The sequence below is a fragment of the Apis dorsata genome, unplaced genomic scaffold, assembly GCF_000469605.1.
Source record: "Apis dorsata unplaced genomic scaffold, Apis dorsata 1.3 scaffold_85, whole genome shotgun sequence".
Lineage (NCBI taxonomy): Eukaryota > Metazoa > Arthropoda > Insecta > Hymenoptera > Apidae > Apis > Apis dorsata.
The window spans coordinates 453,575-469,526 of record NW_006263383.1 but is presented as its reverse complement, the minus strand read 5'-3'; the positions used below and the strand labels follow the sequence as shown (position 1 = coordinate 469,526).

General features: G+C 22.7%; 3 protein-coding genes across 8 annotated transcripts in view; all 3 read left to right on the top strand.

The window, feature by feature from the left end:
• Positions 1 to 702: 702 nt before the first annotated feature.
• Positions 703 to 2,713, top strand: LOC102681149 (cilia- and flagella-associated protein 69-like). Of its 4 annotated transcripts, XM_031508393.1 has the most exons (5): positions 703 to 916; positions 1,073 to 1,358; positions 1,515 to 1,947; positions 2,039 to 2,279; positions 2,350 to 2,713. In XM_031508393.1, the coding sequence occupies exons 2-5, from the start codon at positions 1,080 to 1,082 to the stop codon at positions 2,711 to 2,713; spliced, it is 1,317 nt and encodes a 438-aa protein (XP_031364253.1). In that variant the 5' UTR covers positions 703 to 916; positions 1,073 to 1,079. The 4 variants fall into 4 exon arrangements, with proteins under 4 accessions (XP_031364253.1, XP_006611312.1, XP_031364254.1 ...); XM_006611249.2 differs by having other exon boundaries at positions 713 to 916; positions 2,039 to 2,612; XM_031508394.1 differs by lacking the exon at positions 703 to 916 and having other exon boundaries at positions 1,227 to 1,358; positions 1,509 to 1,947.
• Positions 2,714 to 2,719: 6 nt separating this feature from the next.
• LOC102681275 (cilia- and flagella-associated protein 69-like) lies at positions 2,720 to 4,894 on the top strand. Of its 2 annotated transcripts, XM_031508391.1 has the most exons (7): positions 2,720 to 2,915; positions 2,973 to 3,124; positions 3,212 to 3,416; positions 3,485 to 3,780; positions 3,841 to 4,052; positions 4,125 to 4,556; positions 4,655 to 4,894. In XM_031508391.1, the coding sequence occupies exons 1-7, from the start codon at positions 2,755 to 2,757 to the stop codon at positions 4,841 to 4,843; spliced, it is 1,647 nt and encodes a 548-aa protein (XP_031364251.1). In that variant the 5' UTR covers positions 2,720 to 2,754; the 3' UTR covers positions 4,844 to 4,894. The 2 variants fall into 2 exon arrangements, with proteins under 2 accessions (XP_031364251.1, XP_031364252.1); XM_031508392.1 differs by lacking the exon at positions 2,973 to 3,124 and having other exon boundaries at positions 2,760 to 2,915.
• A 919-nt stretch (positions 4,895 to 5,813) lies between these two features.
• Positions 5,814 to 15,952, top strand: part of LOC102681586 (plexin domain-containing protein 2) — a 29,020-nt gene continuing 18,881 nt past the window's right edge. Inside the window, exons 1-2 of one of the 2 annotated variants that reach the window (XM_031508389.1) lie at positions 5,814 to 6,065; positions 6,185 to 6,490. In XM_031508389.1, coding sequence (XP_031364249.1) covers positions 6,367 to 6,490 — 124 coding nt within the window. In that variant the 5' untranslated portion in view covers positions 5,814 to 6,065; positions 6,185 to 6,366. Of the gene's footprint in view, positions 6,067 to 6,184; positions 6,491 to 15,952 lie in introns of both variants that reach the window. The other variant, XM_031508390.1, reaches the window with a different exon arrangement.

Genomic DNA, 15,952 nt, shown 5'->3' with positions numbered 1-15,952 from the left:
TCATTCGTGATAAGATGAAAAATTAAAATAAATTATAATATATTATAATATTGTATATAATATAAACTGAAATAGTAATTATTTATTATTAAATATAAATATTTTTAAAAAATAACTTTTAAAATATAGTATAAAATTACTTTTAAATCTATTTATCTATGATGATTTTAATATATCGAAGCTATGTTTAACGTATGTTTAACGTATATTTTAGCGAACATATTATACAATTGTATTTAACATACGTTTGAACTTTTATTAGTAAAGAATTGAAAATATAAAATGCATGGTATTATAAATACTTGTACGAAGCATGTACTTTCTAATTTCATAAAACTAAAGATATAGCTTAAAACATTATTATTAATATTACTAACCTCTTTCTGTTTCTATATTGATAATAATGTGTTTTAAATAGTAAAAATAAAATTCATTATACGTAAAAAATTTAATTAAATTAAAATATATGAGCACACACCTTGCTACTGTCGATAGCGTTGATGACTGTTGCAACTCTCTCTTGCACGTGCGTGAAATACATCTACATTTAAATATTACATATACATATGAACATCTTGATACAATCAATTTTTATAATTTATATAAATATTTTCTAAATTAGTAAGAGCTATCTATATCTAGTATTATTTTTGTAGATATTTTTCTTTAATATTTTATAATACATAATATAAATATTAATGAAATCAAATGTAATGACAAGATATTTTTGTTAATATTCGAATAAGCATATTAAGTCGGCGCGTCATTCGTCAAAAACGCCATCTAGATGTTTTCAAAAGACATTGGTTTAAACATTCAATTGTAAATTCTTTAATTCTTTTTAATGCGATTTTATCTGAGGTAATATCGAAATATTTGATTTTTTTATAAAATTTATATAGTAATTGAAAAAGAGGTAAGAATATTATTATTATTTTTTAAATTTTATTTAAATCATTTTAATATTATTTGAAATTTTTCTATATTATTTTTAATGTAATATAAAATTTATAAGTATACACAAATACTTTTATATTTAGTTTTATATTTTATATTTTCTATTTATAAAAAGATAACATATGGAGATAACTAAAACTGAATTACAAGATTCTAAAATTAATCCTGAAGATGTTTGGAAAGAATTTAATTGTCCAAAATATGTTACCCATCTTTGTTTTAAAACTGAAAAATTACCAAAAGAAGTATTTGATTTTGATAGACAATTAAAATTAGACACACATCGAATTCTCCAAAAATTAGATGAACTTATATCTGATCCTGTAACAAGAGATACAAGTGTACTTCGTATATGTAGACTTTTATTTGATTTCCTTAATGAAGTAGGAGATGATGGTTATGTATCCTTTAATGAATATAATTACATTTGTTTATGTATACACTTATATATTTTTATTTTTTCATTATATTTAAAATATTATTTTCTTCATATATTTTTTCTTCACATAAAAATATGTCTTTTTATTTATCTATAAGATTTCCTTATAAAGTTTTAGAAAATTAAAGATTTGCCATTGATAATAAAAGTATTAAAATTTTTGGCTGAAAATGTTAAAACAGTTGAAGAATATAAATTACATCTTAATAGAATGTTGGAACTTTGTAATATTCCACCTTTGTTAGAAAAATCATCTGATAGTTTAATTCTTGATGATATAATGGAACAGTATTTTACATTGTTAGGACATCTTCTTATAATCTTGCCAACTGAACACCAAATATTAAAGATTCATAGAATTCTTCATTCTTTGTTATTAAAAACAGAAATAAAAAATATTGCTGCAGTAAAATTGGAACATTGCCGTAAAGCAATGGAAAAATCTAAATTGCCAATAATTATAGCTGAATTATTACGTACCTCTTATTTAAAGATGTATGAAAAAATTTTACAACTAGTTTTCTTATTATCATCTATCTCTTATGAAAGTTGTATGTACTAAAAAATTAATATTTTAAATGAAAAATTTAGTTTTTGAAACTTTGAATTGATTATATTTTTTATTTTATAATCTTAAACAAGGCTATAAAATGCTAGAAGCTAATATACTCAATACCATACTTATTAGAATGGATCTTCCTTTTGCAACTCAAATACATTGCAAGCGTCCACCTGATATGTTATTAAAAGGAAATGAATACAGTGATGAAACAATTCTTTTGATAATGAACATATTATGGAGCTTGATGAAATCTCTTACATTTTCTAATGAAAAATTAATTAATTTAAAAAAGAATTTAATACCAACTCATTGTGCTTTATGGTAATATTTTTAAATATATTAATTTATGTATATTATATTATATTATATATATAAAATTTATGTTATATAGGGGTCTATGTTATACATTTAAACGACAAATATATTATAGTAAATATAGATATTTTAATACAAAAGTTAGAAATGAAATTGCTATGATTATTCTTATGATTTCAATTAATTTACCATCTTGGAATCTTGTTGGTAGTGGTATAGCTGATATTATTATTGAAATATTAATTGGAATTGAAACTAATTCTGTTAGAATATTTTCAGAAATAATAACATTTGGCACTAGTATTGAAGATTTATATCTTGAAAAAATTATATTATTAATTATTATAAATTTAGCAGAAGTTAATGCTTGCGTAATTATATTTTTAATATGTTTTATGTACATAAAAAATTATAAAAAATATTTTAATATTTTATTATAATATTTAATGTAAAACGATAGTTAATAGAAAAAGAAAAACTAATGCAAATTATACTTCAAATTATTAATCCAAATATTAAAAAAAAAAAAATCAAATGGAATCCATCTCAATTTTGGGATATATGGATATATGCTATAAATGCTTTATCTATATTAGTACCAAAAATGTCAAAACAATTTGTGGATTATAATGGTGGTATTAGGTAAATAAAATAGAAACATTTATGTTTTATATAATATAAAATTTAAATATTTTATAGATTGTGCATGATACTAGAATGGTGTTTAGACATAAAATTTGATATTAAAATAGTAATGATTACTATAAAAACAATTTGTATAATTATTCTGAACAATGATAAATATATATTAGAATATTTTCGACAATGTGGATATATATTCTTATTAATTAGTTAGTTTTTTGCTTATATATTATACTTATTATTAAATTTTATCATTTTTCAATTACATACTAATTTGTTATGTATTATATATATAGAACTTATTCAATATATTTTGAAATTTGACAAAATTAGAATGATAGAACAAAGAATTTTAACATTGACACTATTATCAATTGAAAAACTTATAAAAAAACAGATATTCTATCAAAAAATTTATGGAGAGTACAGTGTTACATTAAGTATGGAATTGTTATTTCGTTGCTTATATCAAAAAGATCAAGAATTTAAACTAGATCAACGGTAATATGTATTTATAACAGTAAAAACATTGAAAAGTTCAAGTATTATTACATAAAAAATTTTATTAGTCTTTTGCTAGCAATAGGTTCATACATTTGGGAATGTATAGTATGGTGTCCTGAAAATCTTGAAAAATTTATTGATTATGGAGGAATATACATTATCCTTGATATTATAGAAATTGTTCCATATTGTTCTCATTGTTTATTTCTTGCTCTTTTTACTGACATTTGTGATAATTTTTTTTGTGGACCATTTATATGTACATGGAGAGGTATTAATAAAGAAAAAGGATTAATGTCTTTGCTAGCAAAAATATGGAGAGAAGAAGAAATAAGAATTAAAATTAAAAAAAATGTGAATGGTACTATCAAAGGCAAATAAGATAATTTTAATTTATAATACAACATGTTTTTCTATTTAGATGAGGAATTGATTGACATAAGTCAAAAACAATTTGATACTTATTTCACAAAATTAATTAAAGATAGTAGTCCAGCAATAATTGATATGATTGGTTCAGTTAGATCAAAAATATATAGTATTTACAAGATAATAGAAAGAGATAATGAAAGATATTTAATGGCCAAGGAGCATTATAAAATATTAAATAATAATCTTTCATTAGAAGATAAAGTAAGTTATACAAATATTTATTTTTATATTATGCAACTTATATTTAAAATTTATGATTTAATATTTTTACAGATTACAATGTCTACCATAAATATGTATTTTGCATTGAAATTAGGTCAAGTATGGGTAGAGATTGCTAAATTTTTTGAACAAAGTGGTATTACTCCTCTTGGTATGGATGGTCAAGCAATTTTTTTGATAACTCAACGTTATTATATGTGGACTGAAATGACAAAAGAAAGACAAATGAGAATATTACAGTCTATGGATAAACAAAAAGATATGGAAGAGAAAGATGAATATGCCAGAATTCGCAATTCTAAACTAATTATAGCATTAAATGCATTGGATGAATTAGATTATATTTATAGAACAACAAAGAGATCAAATATGTTGAAGAAAAAACATGAACAAATAAAACAAGTTAATTTAGCTTTAAAATTTCCAGAAGATTCAGATGATGCACATTGTCATAGAACATTCCAAGATAAAATCATGGTTACGGTAAACATGATATATAATTTATTTAATTTTTATTTTTTTATTTTTCAAAAAAATATGTTTTTACATTTAAATTTTATTTCTTGTAACTCTTCATATAGGATATATTTAATCAGCATCAAATAATAAGCAGTGGTTTGAAATTAAATACAAATTTAAGTCAAATGAAATTGAAACTTATTCCTATTTCTCCTTATGATAGTTATATTTCTGATGAAACATATTCTGAATTTTCTTCTTCATCAAGTACCTATTTTTCTAATATAAAAAAATTTAAAGAAGATGAATAATTATTATGAAAATGATAAAAAGAATAAATTTTATTTTAATAAAAAATGCATCTTTAGAAGATACAGAATTCTTCATTGCCGACGTGTTTATAACAATTTATATTAAATATTTTTTCAAAACATTTAATATAATAGAGAATTAATTGATTAAATTATATATTACTGAATCATTTTTCTTTCAACTTTTATATATAAATTATAATTTTAATACTAGAAATTCGTGAAATTAAAACTTATAAATAAATAATGTAGTTTTTTATCTTTGTATCTACTCAATATTTTGCATGCTTTGTCTAAATGAACATTAGATTATGGTTAAAATAATAAATATTTTTTTGTATATTATTATTGTTCTTTAAATTATGTTTGAATATGAATATTCCATTTAAATGATCATGTATATAGTCATTTTTATTTATATTGTGCCGTTATCAAATGTTGGTAAAAATGGTAACACAATTGGAAAATGTAAATGATATTATTATGATTTATTAAATATTAATAATGCGCTTTTCTAGTTAGAATAGAATTATAATGATATAAATTATCTGTAAAATAAGTGTTGCAACCTTATTTTTTTATAAGTTTTAATCTTATGAATTCCTAGAAGTTAAAATTATGATTTTTATAATTTATATATCAAACATCATCAAATAACAAAAAAGATAAAAAAAATGATCTGAAATAAAATTCAATTAATTTTTTATTTTATTGAATCGACATAAAAAAATTTATTTTATTTATATATTCGTTTTTCTATTGCCCAAATTAAATATTTTTTTCATTAGTTTTATAACAAATCATTATTTAATTATTATTTTAATAAATCGATAAAGAAATAGAGTTTTCTCAGTTATATTATCACTTGAAATATGGAGAAAAATATTGAAATATTTAATTTGAGAATTAGCGATGCTATGATTGGTTCTACCATTATCTGGATTCTAGATTCTATATTATCTAGATAATGTAACGGAAACATTGGCAGGAGAGCGAATGAAGAATGCAGCGGTAAGCCAGTAAGAGCCAACATGCCGTTCCCGCCGCAAGCAATTGTCGTCGTTATTTTCGCCTATCCAATACCGGTTTAAAGAAGTATCGGTTGCCTGTCTCGCCTTCTCGCATACTGTTCACGTTTGTTCGTGAAAGGAACACAAATTATCGTACAAATCCTGTGTTTATATTAAAATAATCGTGCCACACAAAATTGTTTTTGATTAGGATAGGTTTCATATTTAAGTCTCATTTGTGAAAATCGTAGTGGATTTTTATCTAAGACGAATCGTAAGCCGTATTGTCAATTGTAATTTCTCGAACGTTTAAATATTTTTCTTTCCTTAGCGTTCGCCGTTTTATTTATCGCTATCTTTGTCTATCATTTTTCCTTTCATCTCTGTCATTTTCCATATCCCCTCTTTTTGTTCATCCCTTCGTCATCGTTGGTCGCGAAAGGCAGACACGGATTTATACGAAGCGCACGGATTTATATTCGTAGCGCAAGAGAATTTAGCTGCTTCGTAAATATGGCGTGTGAACCGTGGTGCTTTAACCGTGGCTGTGACGAAGCTCCTCAACGATGGCTGTACATCCTGTTGCTGACTTTCTACGTACTCGGGCATCTTGGTTCAAGTTTTGCGGACAACTTAAGTGAGTGTTAAGTTTTTTTAACTTGTTGCATCTATTCTTTCTCTTTCTTAGCTCACTCTTAAGAAAGAATGTTTTTTGTAGATATGCATAATTAAAATATATCAATTTTGTAGCTGAGAAAGATGCTTAGACTAAAATCAGATAAGAGAAAAAATCGAAAAAAAAGAAAAAAATTTTTTCGTTGAAGGTATTAGAAAACAAACATATATTTCTTTTTACGTGTATTACTACGCAATTTCATTAAACATGACTGTTCCTTTTAAAGAAACTTTCCTCATTTTCGTTCTTTCTATTATTTAATTTTAATAACTAATCAAATTTTAATCCATTAAAAATCTAACAATTTTCAAATTAAAAATTTTTATTATTATTAAAAAATAATTTTATTTTTTTAATTTTTAATGTTTATTTTTAAATCGATTTCTCTTTTTTTTTTATTTAGAACTATTTTATTTTGTCGTGTTTGTATATTTTATAATAAATACTATCCCTATTAAATGAGATTTATATATGTCATTAATGAGATTACATAATTATACAATATCGTTCGAAATATAAAAGGAAATAATTAATTTAAATATTTTCTCGTACCAATAGAAGCGCGTTTAAAAACAATATGAAACAATACAATGCAATATTTGAAATATTTATTTTTTTCTGCTTATATTATTTAGAATCATTTCATCGACTTCGACAATAATTTTTTTATTAATCTTTCTTGATATGTATATGCACGTTCAAGAAATATTTGGAATTTGTCGTAAAATATTTAATATAATAACAATAAATATATATACTTTATGAATATATATTATGTGCAAATTAAAATCGCATTTATAAATTGCAATAATATAATAATAATTAACAAATATAATCATTTACTGTTTGATTAAATGATCTATCGTAGAAGAAAAGATAAGTTTTCTAGGCCTAGGTTATGTCGAAGAAGAATATAATCATTTATTGTTTTATTAAATGATATATCGTAGAAGAAAAGATAAATTTTCTAGATCCAGATTATAAAGAATAGAAAGAAAGAAAAAAAAAACATATGCAATATACAATTTTCTATGCTCGTATTGGATGATAATTGAAATAATTTTGAAATGACAGATTGAAAGGTTATCAAAGTTAGTTATATTTTTAAATTTTACCAGCATAATTGATTTTGCGAATAATTTTATATTGAATGTCGGCTGTTTGTGCAAATTTAATCTATTACGCTAAAATTTTTCTGTATTTTTCATTTTATTTATTATTATTATGTTAGAGCAAATTATCGAATTATATTTTATTTTTTTTTTTTTTTTGCATTTAATCTTCGATCCATATCACAATGTATTTCACAAGTAGTTTTTTAATGAAATCATGTTAAAAAATTATATAAAAAGTGATTTATAACAGTGATAACTATATAGGTGGCCGATCCTGGGTCATTTATAATGTGGCATGATATATTTTAAAAGTTTTTCTATCAAAATTATATATGTTAAAAAAAATTACACAAAAAATGATTCTTGTAATTTAAAAAAAAAATAAAAAAATTTTTTAAAAATAATTATTCTCTAATAATATTCTCTAATATTTTCAAGATTAATTGCTCAAGAATTAATCATCTTTAATAAACTTCCATATTTTTTTTCTTTTATAATGGAGTGAGTTTTCATTGAAATTTTACGAATCATATTTTATAGTTAGTATATTGTAGATATATAATGAACGCAATAATTTTTTATTTTTTATTTTATTTTTATAAGAAGGTATTTTGTTCCTGTTTTTATACATTGTTTATATTATTCAGCCGCAATATATTACATTCCAATAATTTTGTTAAATCGTGAAAATAGTATATATGTTGTAATACGAAAGTCATTAAAATCAATATTTCTTATTTTTTTTAATAATTTCAGCAAATTGTTTTATCTTATGTGTGCAATTATAATTAGATAGTCAAGACATCATGTCTTCTCTTTATTTCTTTTCCTTTATTTCTTTCCTATATTATAATAATTTTTTCATGATATTCTTTTATGTATAATTCTGTCTGTAATAAACAAATAGTTGTATTAACAAATATTAATCATCTAATTATTTTTTCGTCTTATCAAATATCATATTAAACTGTTATTAGCCATTTAATCTTGGTTACATCTTGTTAATATTAAATTTAGTGCAAATTACAATTACAATCTATTCGAAAAAATCAATAAATTATTGTATAATCAACATTATTTACATTTCTTATTCGAGCAATAAGATACTATATGTTCTTAACAGTAAAAGTCAATGAAAAAACTAAATTTCTAATGTATGTAACATTGTAGAATAAATGTTTATACAAGTCTTTCAACTTAAAGATAAATATCAACAAAATCATAGTAAAAATTAATTCTTTCGCTTAAACAGCAAAAGTATTTACATAGATTAAAAATTTGAAATCACTAACATATTTTATGAATTCAAGAATTAAATAAAAAATTAAATTTATAACCTCAAAATCTCTTTTGGTTTTTTTTCTTATTTTTCGATGTAGCTATTAAATAGAATATTATTGATATTTATGGCATTGATCATTAATTAATAATGAAATTAATAATAAAATAACAAAAAAAATAAATCAATTTCAAAATAATCAATTGCAAAAATGATTTTAAATTTTTAATTGATAATATATAATGTATATGAGATAATTAAAAATCATGAGGAATTTATTTCGTAAAGAGAAATTATATATTATGATTTACATATTTATGATATATCAAGATAATAATAATGGTAACTTGATTTATTAATATTATTTTTTTGTGATTTGATTCTTGAAAATTCTCGAAACTCTTGTCAAAATAAAAAGATTAGTTAGCATATACACAAATGACGTAGTAGTATAGTTTGTTTCAAGTGGTTTCACAGCGACAATCAATGACAGGGTCGTTATACGGTCCTCGATTGGAACGAAGTAGTGGAGAAGGCGTGACGAGTGAATACTCCCATGAAACAAGTCAAAATTATCAACACAAAGAACTGCAAAATGTGAACAATCCTCTTAGTGAAGATAGAAAAGCAAGATTGCAAGCAATCCACTCTTCTCTCGATCAGGCAGCGCACGCTCTTTTCAAGGCTATAGGGAACAATTAAGCGACAGTGGAACCCTCTACATCAATGTGCTACTGTTTTACTAGTGAAAAAACATTCGTTTTATTTCAATTGGCTATGATTATATGTATATATATCATAGATTCGAAAGGAATAATTTTAAATAATCATTCTCGTAGAATTTTAATCGAAATTGTAATTGTTCTTTCGATCATATCACATTGTTCTATTTATATCGATTTAATTAGAAGATTTGAAGAATTTAATCGATAAACATGATTAGTCCAAAAAAATCGTATCGTTTACATTAATGTATATTAATTTAATTTTATTTAATTTTTTAAAAAAATTATTGATTTATTTTTTTTTTGTGTATGTGTTTCTCATTTTTTTTTTGTGAATTTTTTTGATATTGAATTTAATATATTCTTTCTGATTTTTTATATTTGTCGCATGTATATTCTGTATTTTTATATATATTGTGACATTTATACAATGATAGCATAATAGAATTATTAAATAAATTTTGAATTATTAGATTAATTTATGAATTATATCTTTCATCATATTTTTCACTACTCGGAAAATTCAACGTTTTATTCGAATTAATTTTTTAGATTAACGTTTTTCATCATGTTCAAAATAAGAAACCTTTGATATTATGATATTATGATATTAAAATATATATAATATATATAATATATATAAAATATATAAATCTTTTGATATATAAAATATATATAAAATATATAAATCTTTTGATATAATAAAATATATAAATCTGTGCAATTACATTTTATTTATACAAGAAATTACAAAAATTCATCCTAGTTAACTTTTGATTATAAATTTAAATTAAATTTAATATTCTATATTTATTATAGATGTACATAAAGTATTTTTCAATATATTGAAATATATTATGTATAGATGCTAAAAATAAATAATATTTGTCTTATTACAAACCATTGTTTAAATATTAAAAAAAAATATTAAAAGAAAAATGTGAATTTTATAAAAATATTTGGACACGTAACAAATTTAAATTAAGAAATTATAATAATAATAATAATTTTATATGAAAATAGCATGTTTTTTAAACAATAATCAAATAATTAATATTAAATTTTTATTACTTTAATTTTCTTAAAATTATTAAATGTCTAGATATTTTTAAAATATAAAATTTATTTTTCTTCAATATTTTTTTCCCAAACAAAAGATACAACTTATTTAAAGAAGAAACAATAAATGTCAATTTCACTTTTGCTTTGAGTTTTTATCATTTGATATAAAAAACGAATTTTCGGAAATATTCAAGGAAATAAAAATTCAGACACAGCTTTCAGTGATTTTTATTTTTAAAGGTTAGTTGTTTATTTGAAACTAAAATAAATTTAAGAATTAAGTTATCAGAATCACAAAATGTTTGAGAAATATTTGATATTTATAAAAATAGATCCTTATGAAATTATAAATTATTTCTTATCTGTTGTTTTAAATACAGAAAGATAAGGAAGTACGGTTATTTGATAATGCGTTGTAAAAAAATTTAGAGGCACGCATTACTCGAGAATTATTTATCACAAATAAATTAAAATATTTTTCTGAAATTACAACCAAAAAAAGATGTAAATCAAAAGTTGAAAGAATATCGATAGAAGGAACACGTTCAAGGGTGGAGACACGTGGCGAATAGTGGAAAAAATAAAAAGAAGGAGAAAGCGTAAAAAGAAAGAAGAAAAGAAGGAAAGAAGGATTCAAGCTAGTTTTGTGGTCGTGTGCAACTGCTATATGCGCATAGGAAAGCACATGTGTGTCTGACGCGGTACTTTTTTCGTCATTGGTAGCACAAGGCAACTACGCAAAGTAAGAGCGTATATTCACGAAGCGACACGAAGATGCGTACACGCGCCCGCACGTATCCGGTTTCTGCGACGTATATCGCGTTCAATATGTCTGTAACACGACATAATCCTATATCGTGTTCCTCGACGATCGGTGCAATGCACGTTACGAATACCCACAATAGATGGTCTTTTAAGCTGCTTCCTTCGGTAAATCTATACCTTCGCCACATGCCGCTACCTACCTCCGTGGAATTGATCGGAAACACATTTTGCCGCGATAGTTGGTGACTTTCATTTTTTTGAAATATAGATCTTTCATATTTAAAGATCTTTAAAATGATAAAAATTTGAAAATTAAAGATTTAAATATCGATTATCGATAAGTTATCGATATTTCATTGGTATTTAACGATATATTCTATTTGTCTTACCATAAATAATTTAATATTTATATATATTAATTATTAATGTAATTTAATCAATATAATATAATGGAATATTGATAAAATTTATCGAAAATTACATTTTTATTTGAAATATGATTGATTAAAGAAACATTTCATATAAGTTTGAAGAAGATATAACATAATAAAAATATTGGAGAAAAATCGAGTTCATTAAGGAGAAATTTCGAAGAAGGCGCAGTATCCGAGGCGAACACCCACGTGCTCCATTTTATATTGTCATTAAGTCTTCCTTTCGTGGATCGTCCTCCTGATTATATTTGATTGGATCGTCTTGCATACTCTTTTATATTAGTGTAAATAATGGATCGACCACATTGTGGATAAGTATCATATTAAATATCGTGCTTAATCATCTCTCTTGCGATCTCGCGATCGCGTAACATCTGTTATGACTAAGTAATCCGACGTTGACCTCGTTTCATGCACAATTAAATATAAACGAAATTAATAAATCGTTGTAGATAATTTCAATGAGTAATGCAAAGAAGAAAGATAATTACTTATTATTGTTTCTATTATAATTTCCCGATAGTAATTTCGAGATAGAAAATCTTTTTTTCGGCGATTAATTGAAAAATATTTGATTCCTCAATTATTCAAGATTTAATTAAAGTCAAGGGAGGGAAGTAAGTTTTGTCAAATGATTATTGATTAGGGTTTCTCTTACCGGAAGTTCACTGTCCTGGGTTCCGTTTTTACAACATACAAAATATTTTAACCAATAGGATCGTTTGATGCCATTTTTTTATCTTTTATTAAAAACTTTTTGAAATTTTTGAAACAAAAAAAATTTTGAATTTTAAAATAAAAATAAAAAATAAAAAATTTGAATGGCTTGAAAATTTAGATAACGAGCACTTAATATAATTTTTTATTGGCTTATAATAAAATTTTTCTCGAATATTTTTCTTCATTTTTCTTATAAAATAAATATTTAATGATATATTATTAAATGATATTTAATGATAAATAATTAACATATTGATAATTTAAATTTATATTTAGAGTTTACATTTTAATCGATGATTTTAATAATTCAATATATAGAAACATAAAAAATAATTCCATTTTTTGTAAATTAAAAGATATATTGTTACTATATTATACTATATTATTGTTACTATAACTATAGGTTAACTATAAATGATTTTACAAATAGAAATTATAAGATTTTTGTTATGAAAAAAAAAGTTTATTTTTTTTCTTTTAACAAATATCAAATTCTGAATTTTGAGATTTTCGAGACATTACAAAATTTCAGATTTCAATTTCATGAATTTCATAAAAATCAAATTTCGATTTATTTTTAATCTAGATTATTGCATCCGAAATCGAGTAATTAATTGAGATTTATTCATTCATATTATTTTTATAATTAAAAAATTTATTTATCATTTGGTTATCTTTTTTTTATATAAATTTTACTCGGTGATATTTACTTATTTATATACGATTCTAACCGTTTGCAATGAAAGCGAACAATCTTGTGAGAAAACAGGTGATAAAAATACATGAACATAAATGGAAGGTTAAATCAAGGCTACGAATACATACGTTCGTGCTCTCGATAAAGATTATGCGTTCTATATGCGTGACATACATTCCAATACGTTTGTCGTAATCCCCTATGCTCTACAACGGTTTACAATCATTGTTCCAACTGCATTGGTATCAATGTTTTTCATGTTTCGTTCTAACAAGCTGCTGAACGCACTCAGTTCTCCAATGAATTATTTTTAATATTTTCACAAGTTACACTTGATCATTATACAGATGTATGAAGAAATAATATCATAATCATAAATTGAAATAAAAAAGTAAATTAAAATTTAAAGATATGTTGATGGCTTGCAAATATTATATGATATTTTGTAATTTAAATAAAAATTTTTTGTATTGTATTCATTATTTTATATAAATATTTAATTAAAAAAAATATTATATTTTTATAGACAGAATAATTAGTCTATAATATATAATAATAATGACAATCATAATAACAGAATAATTAGTAATTTAATTAAAAATTAAATTTAATAATTTCATTATTTAAAAAAGATGACTTTTTTAGTTGCTTAATTTTTTATTGTACGTAGATATATGTTTATGCAATTATTATATTCAATAGAATATATAAATATAGATATAAATATACTTTTTATATAGCAAAAAAAATAATCAAAAATTACTTATGATATAAAAATTCAAATTTCACAAATATATATATATATATATATATATTTATTATATATTTATATATATTTATATATTTGTGCAATAAGCCATTGATGAAAGTATTTGACTTTCGTTTCTTAAAAATCGTTTCTCTTTGTCCGTGAAATAGACCGTATAATGATTAACCTTCTATACCTAACCATACCTAAGAGAGACTTAGGAAAGTCAAGTCAAAAATAATTACAATTTTACATTTTAAAATAATTATTAAAATTAAAATTTATTAACTATGAAAATTTTGATTGTAAAAAACAAAAATTCTTGTTTTGAATTTTTTCAATAATTTAATCATATTCTCAAAGGATGAAAAAGTATACTCTTTTCGTTCAACTCTACTTATCGTAACGTGGTTCTAATCAGTTGATACGCGCTTGGTAATCAACGTAAGTGATATTTACGTTGATCATGTTGGTGTGTCACTTCATCGATCTCGTTAGTGACAAAAGGCTTTGTCGAATGGAATTCAAATGGAGTTTACTCGTATACCTACATACAATTACTTCCATTCGATTGTGACTGTATTTTGCAGCACGAGTCAACTGCATTTAGAGGAGGAAGTTCGTATTAGTCCATTGCAAGTAATACGCACAAATCTATTGCGTTTATTTGTTTGGCAAATCTATTTGGGAACATTTTTAAACATTTTATTACGATATACATATTTTATAATTACAAAAGATTTGAGATTAAACTTGTCGTTATTTGACAAAAGTATTAATTTTTCGATGATATCTATATTTATTTTAACTTATTTACTTTTTTGTAGAACGTAAGAAAGAATATCGAGCGAAAGAGAAAGAGAAGTGAGAGCTCGAAAAAAAAAAAAATATTTTTTCAAAATTATTGCATTCCGATTGTTAATTTTTAAAATTTTTCTTGTATCTATTATTATAGCTCGAAATAAATCATTCGAAAGTTATGCTTGATCTGTTTTGATATATGATTCAATATATATTTGTAAAAATAAACATATTTCAAAAAAATAAAAAAAATAGTTTTCGAACTCTTCCGACTGTTATTTTGTTTTAGTAATAAAATAAATTTCTTAAAAAAAAATTAGAATAAAATATTCAAAATTGGAAAAATGTAATCTCTTTTTTATTTTAATTTAATCTAAATTAAAAATGAAATTAATGATGACATGGTTTTTATAAATATTTCAAAAAAAATGTTTTCATTTACTTTTTCATTTTTTTTTTTTCATCTTATTAAACGCAATAACAACTAGATAATATCGTCGCAAATCGTTTTGGTCCATTTATCTATTTTACTTTCACCACTTTCACTGTGACAAATTGTATTTTTTTTATTGAAAAATTAAATGCTTGATACTCAGATTCCCTTTTGTTGCGTGGTTATTTTTCACTTGACAGCGTCGCCATGCTGTTCAAGAATCGATTTCAATAGGAAATAGATATCGCAACAGTAATAACTGGTATAAAATTTCAACGTAAATGAAATGTTAGAAAGCGGTAGCCCTTAATATAAAAAAGAAAAGAAAGATTACAAATAATCCAGGTGTTTTGTTAAATTTATCTCTTGAATATATAATTTTTCTTTAATGTTAAATTTAAACTCGCAAATTTTAAACTTCGAACTTTAACCTAATCTTGAAATATGATCTTGAATTTTTCTATTATATTCGAATCTACATAATTCAATTGAATAATGATAATTATTTTGAACTTATTTATTCTAGATTAAAATTTTATAATGACATCTCTTATTATATTTATATTTATATTATATTATATAAATTATGAAATCAGATTTCTTTGCTTTTTTTTATTTTAGAATCTGTTATAATATATATATAT

Coding starts and splice junctions, on each gene's coding strand:
- LOC102681149 (XM_031508393.1), top strand. CDS start 1,080: ATGGAGATAACTAAAACTGAATTACAAGATTCTAAAATTAATCCTGAA. Junction 1,948..2,038: donor ATCTATCTCTTATGAAAGTT/GTATGTACTAAA, acceptor ATCTTAAACAAG/GCTATAAAATGCTAGAAGCT. Junction 2,280..2,349: donor CCAACTCATTGTGCTTTATG/GTAATATTTTTA, acceptor TATGTTATATAG/GGGTCTATGTTATACATTTA.
- LOC102681275 (XM_031508391.1), top strand. CDS start 2,755: ATGCAAATTATACTTCAAATTATTAATCCAAATATTAAAAAAAAAAAA. Junction 2,916..2,972: donor GATTATAATGGTGGTATTAG/GTAAATAAAATA, acceptor AATATTTTATAG/ATTGTGCATGATACTAGAAT. Junction 4,557..4,654: donor AAGATAAAATCATGGTTACG/GTAAACATGATA, acceptor CTCTTCATATAG/GATATATTTAATCAGCATCA.